Raw genomic sequence first — 18,918 nt, 5'->3', positions numbered from 1 at the left:
AAATAAATGCAAATTACATATTGAACATAAATGAGTGATTTTTTCAGCCCAGATACATAGTAGTGCATAGCAGTAAATACAGAAAAAGTGGAGAATTGTGTTCTCATATCATTTAGGTCGTATATTATATATCTATAATAATCTTCTACTATACATTAATGAATACATAAATTTTGTCTCCTACTTATCCGAGTATCCTCTCCTTGCCATCTTATCTTTCCTATCATCCTCTCTACATCTTCTCTTACTATTCCGTTTTACTATTTCTTGTTCTGGTCTCTTCCCTTTTTATTTCAATTTCCTCTTCTCTAGCCACCCGTACCACTTGTCCCATACGCTGTAATAATCCGAATCATCTCTGTCATTAATTTCTAATGTTAATTTGTTCATCTCGGCACACTCCATTATTTTGCCGATTACTTGTTCCTCATTCGGGATTTTTTTCTCTTTCCATTGTTGGGCGAAGGCAATTCTTGCTGCTGTTATTATATGCAATGCCAAATATTTCTTCTTTTTTGTCATTTCCTTCTGAAGAATTCCCAGGAGAAGTATTTTAGGATCTAATTCGAAAGTTTCACCTATTATTTCTGAGAGCCAATTACAAATCGTCTTCCAGTACTTTTTTGCTTGGGAGCACGTCCACCAGCAATGGTAAAAGGAACCTTGCTGGTGTGCACACTTCCAACACCTTGGGTTAGAGTTAGGGAAGATCTTAGCAATTCTAGCCGGTGCTAGATGCCACCTATAAATCATCTTGTACTGGTTTTCCTTATAAGTGGTTGCCTTGGTGAGTTTTATGTTAATGTTCCATAATTGATCCCATTCTTCCAAATTTATATTTTTCCCAATATTTTTTGCCCATGCTAACATTGGGCCTTTAACTACTTCTTCCATCAAATCATATTCTACTAAGTAGTTATATATTTTAGCTAATAATTTTTTATCTGTACCCATCCAGATTTTGTCAAAATCTTTGCTCCCCATTTCTATGCCATATTGTACTTTATCTTTTTTGTGTCTTGATTTTATCTGCGCATATGTCCACCATTCAATACAAATGCCTTGTTCTTTTAATTGTTCTAATGTTTTGAGGTTCCCTGCCTCATCTAGAATTTCTTTGTATTTTACAGTTTTGCCATAGTCCAGAACGTTTGGGTAGATTATCGCCTCCATGGTTGAGAGCCAGCTGGGAATTTTAGTGTAATGTTTCCGTCTTATTTCGTCCCACGTAGATTTTAGTATGTCCCTCAGTTTATGTTTATTGAAATATGTTTTGGTTTTTTTCCCGGTTTCCCATAGATAGGCATGCCAACCCATCTGAAGCTCATGCCCTTCTAATGTTAGAATTCTTTTATTCGCTAACGTCGCCCATTCTTTTAACCATACAAGGATTGCTGCCTTGTGATATGTTTCCCAAATAGGTAATCCTAGCCCTCCCCTATTTTTTTTATCTTGTAAACTCCTGATTGCTATTCTTGGTTTTTTCCCTCCCCATATAAACTTCCTGATAATGGCATTGAGTTCATTGAAAAATTTTTTATCCAATTTGATTGGCGCTGTTTGAAACAAGAACAGCAATTTGGGTAGGATACTCATTTTAATGGTCGCTATCCTCCCGAGGAAGGAAATTTGCAACTTCCCCCACTTCTCCAAATCTTGTTTTATACTTTTTACCAGGGGTATATAATTGTCTTCTTTAAGGGCCGAATACTTTGTTGAGATCCATACTCCCAAATATTTTACTTTTTTCGCAATTTGGATTCCCATAGATTCCTCCAGGACTTCTTTTTGATTTTTCGTCATATTTTTAGTGAGCATTTTAGTTTTAGATTTGTTTAATTTAAGTCCTGCTACTTCTCCATATTTATCAAGTGTTTCCAATATATGTGTACCTGTTTCAACCGGTTCTTCCATGATTAGGACGACGTCATCCGCAAACGCTTGAACTTTATATATTTCCTTCCTTATTTTGAGCCCTTTAATTTGACCGCTCTCTCTAATCTTTTTCAATAGCACTTCTAATGCCAGTATGTACAAAAGTGGTGACATTGGGCATCCCTGTCTTACTCCTTTACTGATCTGAAATGTTTTGGTGAGTTCCCCATTTACTAGAATGTTGGCCCTTTGTTTCTCATAGATCGTCTTTATTGTATTTGTAAAATTTTGTCCAAATCCCATTATGTTCAATTGTTGCTTTATAAACTCCCAATTCAAATTGTCGAAGGCCTTCTGTGCATCTAAAAAGACTAGTGCTACCTCTTTTTCCGGATGTTCCTCATAATATTCTAGCACATCCAGGATCGTCCTAGTGTTATTCCTTATATGCCTCCCTGGGAGGAATCCATTCTGATCACTATGTATTATCTTATTTAGAATTTTTTTTAGTCTTTCCGCTAGTATGTTCATATATATTTTATAATCCGTGTTAAGAAGTGAAATTGGCCGGTAATTCTGTATCAATTTGGTGTTCGATCCCTCTTTTGGTAAAAGTATAATATAGGCCTCTCTCCAGGATTCTGGTATTTTGTTTTTCATTAGGGCCTCATTAAAAATTTGTAGCATTCTTGGGAGTAGGATATCTTCTAATTCTAAATTTTTGTATAGTTCCCCTGGGAATCCATCCGGGCCCGTGGATTTGTTCTTTTTCAATTTGGCAATTGCAGTCTTTACCTCTGTTAGTGTAATCTCTTTATTTAATATTTCTTTTTCCTCCTCTCCAATCTGTGGCATTCCCTCCTCCAATAAATATTGTTTTACTTTCTCTTTGGATATATCCTCTTCCTTATATAAAGACGCATAAAAATTGTATGCTATCTCCAATTTTTTTCTTCCTTAGTTGTGGTATGACCTTCGGTGTCTTCAAGTTGAAAAATGATTCCTTTCTCTTTCTCCTTTTTAATTCTGTAAGATAACCACCTTCCTGGCTTGTTGGCATTCTCGAAGTAATATTGTTTTGTTCTCTTAATGTTAAATGCAAGTTTTTCTTGATCCATTATATTTAATTTATGACGAATATTCATCCAATTTGCTTTTATTACTTCATTGTCAGGGTTTATTTGGGCCTCTTTCTCTGCCTTTGCCAGTTCTTCTAGTAATATTCTTAGAGATTCTCTCCTCTCTTTATTTCTGAACGCTCCATAAGATATCATTAGGCCTCTTAAATAGGCCTTCATCGTATCCCAGATTATCCCCGGGTTCGTTGGTTCTTTTTCATTTTCTTCAAAAAAGATTTCTAATTCCCTCTTGACTTTGTCGATATTTTTTTTGTCTCGTAAAAATTGTGTGTTCATTCTCCACCTTGTGTTTTTTCTCTTATATGTACTCTTCCATCTAATTTCCAGTGGATTATGATCTGCCCAGGTGTTAGGTAAAATTTCCACTGACTCAATGTCCATACCCAAGTTCCTGCTTGCCCACATCATGTCTATTCTGGACCATGATTTGTTGGGATTAGAGTAGAAGGTATACTGTCTCTTGTTGGGGTGTAGTGTTCGCCAAATATCCACGAGGTTTAATTCATCGACTAAGTCAAAAAAGGTTTTTGGTAGGTTTTTCCTCATTTTCTTTTGACCTCTGGGTCTTTTGTGATCTTTATGCGCATCGACCACTCCATTAAAATCTCCAATGATGCAAACATTATTATTGTCCAATCCTCTTATTATATCTCTTGTTTTACTATAAAACTCTTTCAAATTTTTATTTGGGGCATAGATCGCTACTATTAAAATTGTTGTATTGCCTCTTTCGATTTCGACAATTAGTAATCTCCCTTTGGGGTCTGCATACTTCAATTTCGTCTTCATCTCCTTTCTAATATATAGTACCACCCCTCTCTTTTTCTTCGTAGCTAAAGAGGTATACAGATTTCCCAGTTTTTTATTATCCAAATATTTTATGTGTTCTTGTTTAATATGTACCTCCTGGAGGCATACAATATCAGCATTTTGTATAACTAATTTGTTAAAGAAAATTTTTCTTTTTTTATGATCGTTAAGTCCGTTTACATTAATTGATATAGTTTTCCAGTCGTCCATTCTTTTTACTTTCTGTTGATTTACTTAAATTTGATGTTAGTATTAGCTCGAACTGCTCTTTGGGGCCTTTGTTTCTTTCCTGCTTCTCTTCTTTCTTTCTCTTCCCTTTCTTTCTCGCCTAAGCTCTCTTTCCCCGTCAAAGCCTCTTCTTGGGAGCTTTTCTGGGTGAGTTCTTCTTCTGTAGTGCCAGCTTCCAGTTCCTCTTTACTACTTTGTTCGTCTTCTGACCCTCTCAGATAGTCAAGGAATTCTTGTGCCTCCACCAAGCTGTTTATTTTAATCCTCCTTCCTTGCCAGGTGATCAACATCCCCTCCGGCAAGGTCCATCTAAAAAGTATATTCCTTTTATTTAGCTGTGAGGCCAGAAATCTGTAGTCTCTCCTTTGTTCTCTCACCCTCCTCGGCACTTGCTTCAAGACAATCACCTCTTTTTCCTTGTAGTTAATCGGTTCTTCTTTTACCATTTTATAAAAGATATCCCTCACTTTCTTACGTGCGAACCTTATATGCACCTCTCTGGGTAGATTGTTCCGTCTAGCATAGTTAGTTTGTATTCTATACGCCTCGTCTAGCTCTTTTATTATGTCATTTGAATCCTGTTGGAGCACCTCCGCTATTATTTCGGCCATTACTTGGCCTAGATTTTCGTCCTTGTCCTCTATCACGTTTTGGAAGCGCAAGTAGAAAGAGGCCTTGTCCATTTCCAATTGTATAATCGCTTCCTCCAGATCCCTATTCTGGGCCATTAATTTTTGATCCACTGTTTCTAGGTCTTTCTCTTGTTGTTCGACTTTAGATTCTATCTTACCTATTCTCTGTTCGTTATTTGAAATGGCTTGTTGTATGTCACCTATTTTCTGGTCAATGCCTTGTATGTCTATTTTGATTTCCTGGTGGTTGTTGGTCATTTTTTCTTGCATTAGAAGCATTGTTTCTTGAATCGTTACTAGTGATGCCTGCATCGCTTGCATTGTTGGAATCACTGATGCCTTCTCCGTTTTTGATAGCCCTTCCATCGATTTCTGAGTTGCAGGAGACGACATTGTAATTGTAGGGCTTGAAACGCTAGGAGTTATTTTCTTTCCTGTTTTCGCCACAGTGGATGCAAAACTTGTCATCTCCCTAAGGACCTTCGCCTGTTCTTTGACTATCCTTTCTATATTCCTCCACACTGTCATCCACTAGTTACCTTCCCTTGTTTGGTTAACAATACTGAGGAGGAAAGAGTTTTTGAGGCTATTCCCAATTCACCAGACAGGTAGAGATGAGGTTTTGACCTTTCCTCCGCTATGCTACCCACAACTTGGCTTTATTAACTATTCCTTATTTGGAAGCAGCGTTTCTAGTTTGGCTCAATTCTTAATTAGCAATTAATTGGGTTCTCGAATCTTAAAGGCCTTTCAATACCAATACATATGATCGTTAGAATAATACTTAATATCCAGTCATTAAGCACTTAATTAATTGGTGTTATAAATTAAATCACTGTTTTATAAAAAATTTGTCCTTAAGAATATTAGTAATCTTAGACACCATAATCAATCAATAACCATAGAAGAAAAAAAAAATAGCTAATAACTAAGTAATAGATATATAAATAGGTAAATAGGTAAATGATTAGATAGGTATATATATAAATGAGTCAATAGATAAATAAGTAAGAAATAAAAAATAGTGCGTTCTAATATAGCTATACTAATATTTATATATATTAATAGAATATATTATATGTATTAATTAATTCGTTTTTTTTTATATTACTACTTCTGATACCCTAAACTTCAATATGCTTTAAATACTTTGAATCCTTAAAATACTTATATAAATATTATACATACTTTAAATGCATAAAGAGAAAAAGAAGAAGAGAAAAGAAAGAAAAAAAAAAAAGAGGAACAAGTATATATATATTGTGGTTTTAGACTATTTTTAAAATAATAACAAAATGTATTAATATAAATTTAAATTCTAGTCCTCTTAGTCCCTTCGAGTGCCACCTTTATTAAAGCTTATTATTGGAAAGTACGTTAATTACTGCACCCTTCTACTTCTTACTTCTTCAGAATCTTCAACTCCTTGTAAAAGTTAGTTCTGTTAATTCTCTTCCTGGTGCTTCTTCTTTCCTCTCTAGCTTTTCGCTGTTCTTCTCGTTGGTATCAAGTATGGTTGCACTTCCGGTCCTAAATTTCCGGTCGCTCTCCTCAATCAGCAAAATCTCTTCCCCACGTCCTCCAAGCTCGATCTGTGCAGCAAATTAAATCCAAAAAAAAGGCTAGTGCCGCTGGTCAGCTTGCCGATCTCCCTTCCTTCCTTCTTGCCTTCTTGCCGGCCTATCTGCGATCTCGCTGTCACTCCTCCTCCTCTCTTTCAATCGCCGCTTTTTCCCTCTTTGAGCCCTTCCGCTCCGATCCAGCCAGCAGTGCTTTATTCGCTCCTCCGATGTCTAGCGCGCTCTGGGGTAGGTGGTTACCGATGTTCTTGTCTCACTTCCCGGAATCTTTGCTTCCCCTCTTGTTGGCTATCGTGGCTTCGGGTCTGCCATTAAAGGGCAGACGCGCCCCGTTGGTTTGACAGCGGGAATCGGTCGCGCCGGGTGGGTTTGCACACCGCCACTCGACTCACCGAAGCCCCACTATAGTCCGCGAAGCCCTCCAAGCTTCCACGCCTCGAACGGTCTCCAAAACGGTGCGTTAGGTGGCAGTGGGAGAGAGCAAGCACTCTCACCACGCCATGACACCACGCATCACCAACCGGAAGTCCAGCCTTCCATCCTTTCAAAGGTAGGTAAAATGAGGACCCAGATTGTGGGGGCAATAAGCTGACTTTGTATAAATATACAAAAGTATGAAGGCTATTGCTTAATGCATTGTAAGCTGCCCCGAGTCTCCGGAGAAGGGCTGCATATAAATTAAAGCAAAAAAAAAAAAACCTGTGTTGCTGCCAAAAAAAAAAAGCACTTCATACTACTAACAGGCTTGTGTATCTGATACCACAACGATAGCTGCATGGACCATCTCCAGCAGAAAAGCTACAAACAGCTGCTGGCGTGCAAGGAAAAGGAAGCCATGAAAAGCAACTGAGCACGACTTGTTCAGGAAGTCAAATCCAATGACTCAGCCTCATTCTGCCATATCACACCAAGCTCTCAAAGCAATGTTCCATCCAGGTTTGACTGTCACATTCCCCACCTCCAATCCCCATGATATGGGAAATATACTTTCAGTATCTCTTCACCGACATCTCTGTTGAAAATAGGTATCCAGGCTAAAGTATTGAAAATCTGACAATGTGGGCATGACTGACAGTGATAGAAATCAAGAACTCTGTTGCTCAACTAAGAGCAGGGAAGACTATGGGCAGGGGTGAAATCCGGCAAGTTCTGACAGTTTTGGAGAACCGGTAGCGGAAATTTTGAGCATTTTGGAGAACTGGTAGTGGAAATTTTGAGTAGTTCGCAGAACTGGCAAATACCACCTCTGGCTGGCCCCAGAGTGGGGAGGGAATGGAGATTTTGCAGTATCCTTCCCCTGCCACACCCACCAAGCCATGCCCACCAAGCCACGCCCACAGAACCGGTAATAAAAAAAATTGGATTTCACCACTGCTATGGGGTAGAGCTAATATCTCCAGAGGCCATTAAAATCAACTTGGACTTCTGAGCCTCCAATCTGGCCTCATTCTTTACCTGCATTAACACCTAGGGAATAAGGGTGATCCTGTTAATTATAAAGCACTTCCCAGGGCAATTGATTAAATAAAATAAAATAAATAAATAAATTGTACACCTCCCTGCTGCTTTCAGATACCAACCTTGCTACAACATACTATTGTTGCCAGGTAAACCATAAAAGGTAAACCATAAAAATTACACTGATGCAATCATCAAGCAATCTTGACTTAAGGCCAACATTACCTTTTTCTACTTCTCTTAGTCTATCACCATTACTAAAATAAGGAAATTTCAAATCTTTGATAGTCCCAGATAAGAGGGTGTTTGATTAATCACTAAACTGCTGTTACGATGCTGAATAACTTTCTTTACAGCAGAGTGCCCTCTGCTGAAAATCCAGTTTGAAGTCCAAAGAAAATATGTCAGGTTTCTTTGGGATGCTAAATAGAAAAAGTACTTCCTTTTTAATTCGGTATTTTTCCTACTCTAATTTTCATAATACAAATTTGCTTACACTACAATGACCTATGTGGCACACTTTTACAAAGCAAACTTTTAATAGGTTAGCTTTTAAAATATGTGGTTTTTCTTCATGTTTGGAATGGCTGCTTGTCTGTGCAACTGCATCAGTATGTATTGTTTCTCTATATATGGTTAAAATCAAGCAAGGATTCATTTTAATATTTATAAAATAAATAAGTAATTATTTGTATTATTATAAGGCAAAAATAAGCTCAATGGCATGAGCACGTGACAACATGAATTAGCTTTGTTGACTCACAAAGGCAGATTTTATATTACGATAAGTCCTTTTATATTAAATAATTTGGTTTAAACTGGATTTCTTCAAAGGAACTCAGCTTTTCTCAAGACTTCAAGTCCAGTCCACCCTGGTTAATTTCACAAAAGAGCATGAGAGAAGTGCAATGAACACACAATGAATCACAAACAATGAACAGTTTATTTTTCATACTGCAACAACTGCAAAGTTCATAGTAACGTGACCAAAGACACCATGAATCTTGTCCAATTTTAATCCTATCAAAATAATAGCATCAAACCTGGAAAAAAAACTGGCAATATGGTTACAATGTCTCTTTAAGGACCAAATTGCTTAATCCTAGGAGTCTTTTCATCAACAGAAAACACTGCTGGCCAAAAGTTGATACAATGAGGATGGAAAAACCTTCACACAAATAATATCAAAGACACTTTCCAAGAATAGCTGAAGTTTAAAGATAAGGCAGAGGAGAAAGTTTAGATACCTTAATTAATATATCACACACTGTTGTTCCAACCTCTCTGATGTATTTGTAATGGGGTTACATTCTTTGTAGTTTGATCAAAAATGAAGGAATAGCAGGGATGCAACCAACCCTACTACCCTAAACAATCCTACCCAAAAACATAAAAAAAGTTTAGGCCTTTTCTCCTTTTCCATGATTACCTATAAAGTAGTAGCAAGTTAAACATAACTACCTCTGCTCAGAGCAAGGACTGGTGAGAAGAAGCCAAATCTCAATAGGAATCTTGGTCATTGTTTAATACTTCCCACAGTGAGTCTTCTATTGCAGTGGCCCCCAACCTTTTGGGCACCAGTGATTGATTCCATGGACAGAGGTTTTTCCGCAGATTGGAGGGGGCATGATTTTGTGCGCTCCCTACATCCCGCGGATGGGGCATGGACCAGTTTGCGTGGACCAGTTCAAGGCATGCCACGACCCTGTGCCAGTTCATGGATTGGGGATCCTGTTCTATTGCATCCACAGGGGGATAAATAACAGAGGGATGGAGCTTACAGTGTAACAATAGTTTTATCATTTTGATGAAAGCCTTGGATTCTGAGGATGCCTTTGAATACAGTTCCTGTTCATCTTCGTACATTGGGTTCAAATCCTGTTTAATACCATAGTATATTACCTACCAATTTGCTACTATTAAACTTGGGAATCAAGTTACTTCTTTACAAACTTTTTCCACCCAGAGACAATTTCCTGCCTCAGGTAGATTGCTCTGTCTCTATTGCAACAGTGGGAAAAGATGTAAGTCAAGAGTTATTTAGTGTCCACTTTTCAATCTGATCCTCCAACGAAACCCATCTCTAGTTCTACAGTTTATAGAAAAATTGGGGGGGGAGGGGTGACCTAGCAGTTTTTTGTGATTTCAATTAGAATTTTCCTAAATTAGAGCAGCATTTCCATCTTACTTCCCTTCCTTTTCCCTACCGTCAGACAATATCAGACTTGATTTTGGAATTATTGCCTTATTCTCAGTATTATATCAATTGTGTTACAGCTTTCACTATTATGCAGAATAACTGATACTGTTTTTTTAAATTGTGAACAAAATGATAGAAGGAAAGCAGATACATTTATAGCAGTAATTTAGTACTAAAGTGATTGTGCAGCTGTGAGTAAAAAGGTAAGCACTTATCTTATGTAACCCAAGTATCTTTTGGATTTTTACATGTTCCTTTTTTTGCTACGATACATTGCCCAACATACATTAATCTAATCCTGATAATTCTTTCCTCAGCATCTGAGAAGGATTGGCGAATAATCAAGATTAATTAGGGCATCTGTCGGAATGCTGACATACAGATTATAAATATTCCTAATCAATTGTGAGTAGACTTTAGACCCTTTTAGTTACAAACTCAATTCATATCATATTCAATTTCCTAGGTCTTAATTTCTCATTTGAAAAAAAGAGAATGGCATGATAAAGGAGACTGCAAGTACACTGTGGTTTTACATAACTGAATATAGCATCTTCTGGGGTTTGGTTCATTTTTAAGTTGAATGGTATTAATATTTCAAGTCTGAATTCTTGTAAACAAAGTTTTAATTGCAAATTGCAATCAGATTCTTAAAATATTCATAACTTTGTGTCAACCGTATATATACCATCTAGTACCAAATTGATAAATTACATTTTAGAAATGCAAGTAATTTACATTTCATTGAAAAATCATTCTGGCTTCCAAACAATAATAAAAATGCAAACTGAACCCAGATGTTTCACAATTGTGGTAGTTTATATATTGGCTTATTTTTTTTTCCCCTAAGCTAATTTTGTTCTTCTGTATTATTATAATATAGAAATTCTAGACTGAAAAATTGAATGACAAATTTAAAGATGTCCCTTTGTTCTAATCATTAATAAGAGGCAATTTCTTCAATGGCAAGCTTTCAAATAGCTTTCCTTCATGCTTGAAAAGGGCAACTTTTTAGGACTCACTTTTTAAAAGCCTAATTCTTAACTATTAAAAGCTAAATCTTTAGGCTGCAGTCCTATATCACAGACTTAAATATAGTTGTGAGAAAGAATGACAAGGTGGTGCGATTACTTCAATTTCAAAAGCTGTAACTAAGTGCAAATTCTAGGAAACATCAATTTCCTAGATGGAAATTGACGGGAAATTGACGGGAACAGAGATGAAAGAAGTTATTATACCAGTGAAGTGGCAGATAATGAGCAAAATATTCTCAGGCTTGCAAGTTGTTTGCTCAACCTCTGGCTCGCTTTTCAGAACCTAAGATGGTATAGCACCAATTAGACCTGTTAACAGGTAAGGATGGTTCTCTGTTTGACGCTAAAATAAAATAAAAATGAATACTGAAGTTCTTTTCAGAGAGCCAATCTTGCTCTGCAGTGATGTTTTGAAATGCCCTCACTAGGCCTATTCTTTGTGGAAGGGGGACTTTTCAGAAGAAGACAAGTAGTTTATAAAAACAAGCTAGGTGTGAATAAAATGAATATCAGTGGAGGGAAAGAAGAGAGTGACTGAGAATGTGTAGATAGCTCTGGAAAAGCACATTAAGGCCTCTTGCCTATAGCCCCAATGAATTTGCCTGGAGCTAATTCAGCCCTGGGCTAAAATAGATTCCCCATTCCTGGCACATACCATGCATTTTCCAAAGAGAAAGCTACTGCTAGTCAAATGATTTTACCATCCAGCATCTTTCACTTAATGGGAAACTAAGATGGAATTGAATCTTTCACTATTTTTCCAAACCACAGTTGGAAAACTGCCATGCCGCTATTCATATTATTATTTCAGTTCACTGGATTTTCAAGGTTTTTTTTTCAAACCTCCAAATTTTTGACAGAATCCCCGTGATCCTTCATCTTTGATAAATTTGGGACAGTGCCATCCGGGGGAAAAAATAATATTCTTGCTGAATGAAAATAGTTTCTTTGTCAGACATTATACCACTACCCTGGATGCTTTTGGAAGTACTTGTGATATTCAGCAGCTGCCTTTTTTAACATGTATGAAAACTGAAACTTTCCTTAGGTTATGATGACAGACTTGTGGATTTTGAAATGGCAGGTTGTTGAAAGTACATATTGAAAAATACATAAAGACTTTTGGATTAATGCAGAAAGTCCTACATTGAACTGCATTAATATGCAAAAGAGATTTCTTGGTTTAGCCAAGGCTTGCTTAATCTTAGGAAAATAACTCTGCTAAGCAGAAGAATGAAACAAAAGAACAAAATATCTGGAACGCTGACTTTGAAAATTTGTTTTGATAAAGATCTATTTTGGGCAACTTCTTGCATGTGGAAGATTAAATCAAATAGTTTCTCTAAGAAGGAAGTAACTTCAAAATTTTGGATATGGTACAAAAGAATGATTTTTTTAAAAAAAACATACCGGTATTAGGAATGATTTTCTTCCTTGTAATATATTGATGGTTTTTGCTTGTTAAGTAGCAAAGGTGAAATCTGTTTTCAGTATGAAAAATTGCGATTGCATTGCAATTTGAATAGTTTGCAAACATATTTTGATGAATAATATCAGAAAGGCAATCAATCTACCCAAATCCTTTAATAGCCTTCCCATGTTGCATTACTACACCTCTTCACATAGAAGTAAGCCTCTTTATTGTATCTTATCAAAATAAAAAGTATACATGTGTAACAAAAGAATGCCTTCCCCAGCTCCACAAAATTAGATTTGTTGAAATGTTGCATGAGTTTGGTTTTAGAAGACAGATGAAATTTCAGATCACATGTGATCATGTTGAAATGCTGTGATATCAAGATCTGTTTAGTTTTGACATGGCAACTTTGGAAGTCTTGATTAAATGGGCAGAGAAACTGAGTGAATGATTTATTCACATTTCTCTCTAGCAAGGAAAAGTACAGGATTGTCTTATTAATGAGAGCAGCACCACTATTCATAAAGCTCAGAGGAATCTCTCCCTTTAAATTTAATTGATGTATTGACTTTGGGTACTTGTCACTATAATTCAGTTGTTTCAAACTTGGCAACTTTCAGATGTATGTACTTCAATCATACCAGAATCTCCCAGGTCAGCTTGCAGTTAAGTGGATAAATACTGTAATCCAGTTATAAAATAATCTATTTTGTGAAATAATTTCTAAAGCTTTTTTTTTTCATCAGAATGACTGGGAAGTGGTAGGAAAAAAATACAGAATGTTTAGCACTGGTCTGAGCTTCTTAATTATAGAACCACTTTTGAATACTGATAATCCTTGATTTGCAACCATTCATTTAGTGACTGTTCGAAGTTACATCAGCACTGGGAAAAGTGACTTATGGCTAGTTTTCATACTTATAACTGTTGCAGCATCCCCATGGTCATGTGATCAGAATTGGGCACTTGGCAACTGGCTTGTATTTATATGACTGTTGCACTATCTTGGAGTCACACAATCACGATTTGTAACCTTCCCAGCCAGCTTCTGAGAAGCAAAGTCAATAGAGTAAGCCAGATTCATTTAACAACTGCATGAATCACTTAACAACTGCAGTGATTCACTTGAACAACTATGGCAAAAAAAAAGATCATTAAATTGGGCAGAACTCACTGAATAACTGTTGCTTGCTTAGCAACAGAAATTTTGGGCTCAATTGTGACTGTAAGTTGAGAATTACCTGTAATAACTATTGATATAGTTCATACCTTTGATCTCAAGCATTTGCATTGACTCTTATTTGGAAAGCTACTTGTCCATGAAATCGATGACCTACACATTAAGTAGGCTCAGACCTGTGTTTAATGAAACCATTCTATATATTTTTTTCTACCAGTTCTCAGTTATTCTGTAAAATATTCTTCACAGCCCAAAATGGAATCTTTACCTATTTTGCAATATCTTAAAATTGGATTCAAGGCTATTGAGTTCCATTTCTAAACCTTTAAAGATTAATCAGAGATGATAACAGTGAACAAACTTTCTCATAAGTTTAACTTTAAAATATATGTCACTGAAGATATCACACTACAGGTTGGTTTTTTTTTTGTTTTTTTTTTGCCATTTCCCTAGTCTAATCTTTCCCTTACCCTGCCACATATATCTGCCATTAGCTCATTATGGTAGTATGAGAGAAATAATCAGATAAAGCATATTTTGGATTAGCTAGATAAACTAGTTTGAACATCCCAGATAAAGTGGCTATTGATGAATTTCTCCTGAAAGTGCACATTTAATCATTGGAGCTTGAACTCATGCACCTATAATATAAGCAACTCTTGTGTACAGCATGACTAATAATTTTGGTCCTTTGTCATATATGAGGTGTCAATGAGTAATTTGAAAACAAACCCTATGTATCTCTTATTGGCTGTTATGTTAAAGCTGACATGGAAAGCTAGAACATCTGGCAGAAAGGAAAACAAGATTTCAATACATGTATTCTCTCCAACCTACATGTAATCAATCTTAAGAGAAAACAGTCATTTACATTGCCATTAAAAAACCTCCACAAGGTTTGCCATCAATAGTTTGAAGTTGAATGATTTCATTTTTATAAGATTTGCACAGGAAACCGCTTCCTGATGTTTCCTTTCAAGGTGGAATATTGCACTCAGTCATTGCAGGTTTTTAGAAGGGTTGATATGTGCTGCCAACAATCGGCACTTAGATATTTTAGACATTGGAACTGTTTTTTTTTTTAAAAAAAATCTATTTCCTTATTTGATTTTTTTTCTCCTTGTTATTTTGAGCACTTACTCTATCAACCCTGAAGTGAGTTTATTCTATCCAATAGCTACTGACATGAATCCTGAAGTCTTTTAGTCCATTTCAAACAAAAGGCATGTTTTTTTAATTGGAGCTGGAGGTTAATTATTATATTTCCATTCTACTATCCTTAACTCTCAGGAGCCCTCCATCTCAAAATAGCTCCTCTTTCATTTCTTCAACTGTCTGTCTGTTATGCCAGTGTTTGCCAGGGGCAATGGTCATCTAATGCAAAGAACATATTGCTCCCTCTTAGAGTCAACAGCAACCCTCCTTCTGACCACTGACTAGAGCAGGGGTGTCAAACTCGCGTCGTCACGTGACGTATCATGACTTTTTTCGCTAAACCAGGGCTGGGTATAGTCAGCGCGTGACGTATCTGGTCCACGGGCCGCGAGTTTGACACCCCTGGACTAGAGTGATGCATAGTGAGGAAGCAACAGCAACCAGCTGTGCGCTCAGTTTAAAATGCCCTTTCTTTTTAAGGACTCCTCATATGGTATCCTGCTGTCAGGGATCTCATATTGTTTCTGAGAGAAACATAACTTAGAGATAAAGTCAAGAAAATAGCAGATACAGATTTATTTCAATTCATTCTGGATCTTGGTCCATTATCTGATGCATTTGCTTTGTTGTGACAAATGTAAGAGTTCTTTCTTTCCTTTGGCCTTTTTTCTCTTGGTTTGCCCTTCTCTTCTTTCTCCCTTCATGGTAGAGTCCTTCCTTCCTCCCTCCCTTCTTTCCTCCCTTCCCATCTATCATCTTGTTGACCAGATCTCATTTTCAGCAGCCTTCTCTTTTAATCTCCTGGGCAGCTCTGGCCTCTCAGTCCATCTTTTCTACCCAAACCTTGCCTCTCTGATTCGCCTGCACAAAAATTCACCTGCTTCTCCCATGCTGTAGTGAGCATGAGAGATAGTGGTAGTTCCTAGAAGGTAATGCTGGATTATTGTTTTATACACATACAAATAAATAAATAAGCATCTGTTACTAAACTTTTCTTTGGCAGTGAGATAACAAGCCTCCTTATCCTAAAACAGGGAACAAATAAAAAGCATATAAAGGAAATCATTTTACAAAATGTTTGAGTTAAAGCTTTCAGACCTCCCCAATTACTGAGCCATAGAACTGATTACAGTGAAATTGATCTCAATTGTTTAGTATATAAAAGCGATGCTGGTACAATTTCATGATTCCTGAAGCAGAAAAGGTAGTACTAGGAATAATAAATGTAACTACAACTCCACATAGTCAAAGAACTAGCTTAAATAATATTCCAAAATTTTGTTATTAAGATAAGAAGGAATAAACAAAATATCCAGTACTGATAACTATACATTCACAATATGTATATGGTTGGAAGATAACAACAGATACTCATTGGGGATGTCCTATTACCCTTGATATAATTCATTTCATTCCATTAATTTTTATTATACTTGATTAGCATCTAGTATCACTTGGTGCTAGGTGGCATCTAAATTTAATTAATAAAATAAATAGTTTGTCTGAATTTTTTAAAAATCCTCAAGAAATGCTGCACCGTCAAACAAAAATGTGGTGGCTGCAGTGATGATACCCTTATTCATAAGCTGTTATTTCTGAATGAAGCTACCCCAACTTCTGCCTCACTTATTCAATAAATCATACTTCCTTCAGTGAATACTATGTTTTAAATTATTTCATGGCAGATGCTGTCCACAGAAAATAGGCATGTTTATTATACCTTAGTTATTAGTTCTGACATCTTGGCATGCTGAAAACTACTGATGCAAAATGCTAAATGTAGAAAACTAAACTTCAATAACTAAACATCATTCAGTGTCAGCTGAAATAAAACTTGCACTATAAATGGAAACACTGTGGTTTATTTACCGGTATATTCATGTATAAACAGATGCTTAGATATAAATACATACAGATCTGTCAATTTAAATTAAATTGGGCATATTTTTTTCTCCTGTCCAAAAAGAAAAGATTTTTTAAATACTTTTATCTTGTACTTTACTGACAAAATGACTTCTGTCATTTTTGACATTAGTGTTTCATTCGCAGAATATTGGAGTGTTCTGATATCCCGCTGTAGCATAGTTTTTTTTTAAATTCTTCCAATCATGGAGATTTGAAAATTAATTAGCCAATAAAATAGCAGTCATCACCAGATGTCAGAGCAACTTGATGGCATCTCAGTAGATAAGTAACTAAAGATTTATTGGCAGGAGTCCATAGAGGGTAGGAAGTGATGGGTGAAGCACATGTCCTTGAGAATCATTTGGGACACATGAAAGCTAAGCTACTTCCTGCCTGGTGTATGGAAGCAAGATTCATGTAATTAACACAGTTATCACTGCTATTTTCTGTAGATACTGTGCTTTCTTTTTCACGCAAATTGGCAAATGAGCAACTGTACTGGCTTCCCGAATGCTGTTTTGAAAACAAGTTAAAAAAGGAAAAACATGGTGAGTCCTTGGATGGTGAAAGTGCTTTCATTTGATTTACATTAATATTGGACTCTTACCACAGACTTTTTGCATTTTTAATTTGAAAAATACTTCATTATTTTTTAAATTTTCTTTTAATTTTGAATAGAAATATCCAGAGAATATATTTCCTTAGCATTCTTTGTTTCCTGGCAATGTTACATAGAACAGCGAAGTATTCAGATTACTGACAAGCAAGGATGGCTAATTTGCAGAAAAGACCTTTTGATTACATGCAGCCTTCAGTTGAAAGCTTTTTTAAAAGGTTTGATGAAATGATAATAGCAGTGGAAAATATTAAAATGCATGTTGCTCTTGATAAACTAAATTCACAAAAGGAATGTGATTTGAAAGCTGCAGACCTCTTGGAAAGTCTGGAAAGAGATATGGATTGTACAGAGGTAGAATCAACTGATTCCATATACCTTTCTGAAGTTCAAGGCTGCATTCTTTTACGATAACAGAAGTCTGTCTGAATGGAGAAGTGATAAACATTCAGAGAAGTTCCTAGGAGGACTGAAGGACATTGGGGAATGGATTTGTCACAATTAACTGAAAACTACTTTCATATGGACTTTGTTGGGAAAATAGCCCGATTGTGGAGACTGAATTATTATATTTAAATAGACAACAATTGATAAGAGATGGTATTAAGAAACAAATGTGTATATTTGATGCAGAACAAATTACACTTAATTCTTGGGGTGATTTGGGATAGGTAAGATGCCATGGTAAATTTTCTACAAGTTGATTACGATAACAGTTTAATAGAGGTTTTTGAAACTTTAACCTTGTCTTTTTATTATTATTGTTCTTTCTGCTAACTATATTGTCATTAATAAGATGGATGATAGGTCAATAATTTACAAATAAATTTAGTAGTTTCAATTTGGGAATATTGGGAAACCAACATTGAGCTAATGTTTTAATCAGTATTCAATTAGGAGGAAATATTCCTATTATTATCGTATCAGATATCAAAGTTTTCTACCTCTAATTACTGCAGTTAGAACTATGTGGGTCAAGGTCTTTTAATTAAAAAAAAGCTTCAATGTTTCATATGATCGAAAATATACAGTATAGGAGTAAAATTACTTAATACCAATGTGAAAACAAGGCCAAACTTGGTAAACTTTTTTTTAAAGAAAATATTTCCTGAAACATTACAAAATGCAACTTAATTGTGAGAAATTATGTGTTTCTGATTATTAAATGAATAAATGAAGTGAAATAAAAATCAGAGAAAAGAGAGGTTTTGTATTTACCTTTCTTCTTAATGAAGTTTTTTATATGTGTCACAAGAAATTACAGATATTTCTTATTTGTCCCTAAAATTTGAACAAACAATTATTTTCAGCCACCCCTAAATAAACACTAATGAATAAAAATCTTAATTGTAAGCACAACCTTACAACTTTTCCCTACAACCAATGGACACCTATCTCCAAGTCACTAATCACTATAGACCAGGGATGTCAAACTTGCGACCCACGGGCCAGATGCATCACACAGTGACCAAGCCTGGTTTAGCAAAGGGGAAAAAAAAAATCACAATATATCACGTGACACTGCCATAACAACCCAAGTTTGACAGCTCTGCTATATAGACTTTAAGTAGTCTGGATTTTTTTCAATTCTAAATTTTAAAAAAAGCCCGAAGTCACAATGATCATGCCCTGCTCCTCCAGATAATCAGAAATTATATGCATTTTTTTCAGATACCAAGTGTTATACTG

The 18,918-nt window shown here is 35.9% G+C and overlaps 1 protein-coding gene across 1 annotated transcript in view; it reads right to left on the bottom strand.

The window, feature by feature from the left end:
* Positions 1–6,102: 6,102 nt before the first annotated feature.
* WDR27 (WD repeat domain 27) overlaps positions 6,103–18,918 on the bottom strand; it is a 68,690-nt gene continuing 55,874 nt past the window's right edge. The window contains exon 25 of the mRNA XM_070931418.1: positions 6,103–6,276. Within this exon, the coding sequence (XP_070787519.1) occupies positions 6,103–6,276 (174 nt within the window). The remainder of the gene's footprint in view (positions 6,277–18,918) is intronic.

Source organism: Pituophis catenifer, unplaced genomic scaffold (genome assembly GCF_029215685.1).
Source record: "Pituophis catenifer annectens isolate HBS135680 unplaced genomic scaffold, rPitCat1.0.hap2 SCAF_1, whole genome shotgun sequence".
Lineage (NCBI taxonomy): Eukaryota > Metazoa > Chordata > Lepidosauria > Squamata > Colubridae > Pituophis > Pituophis catenifer.
This window is presented reverse-complemented; position numbering and strand designations above follow the sequence as displayed.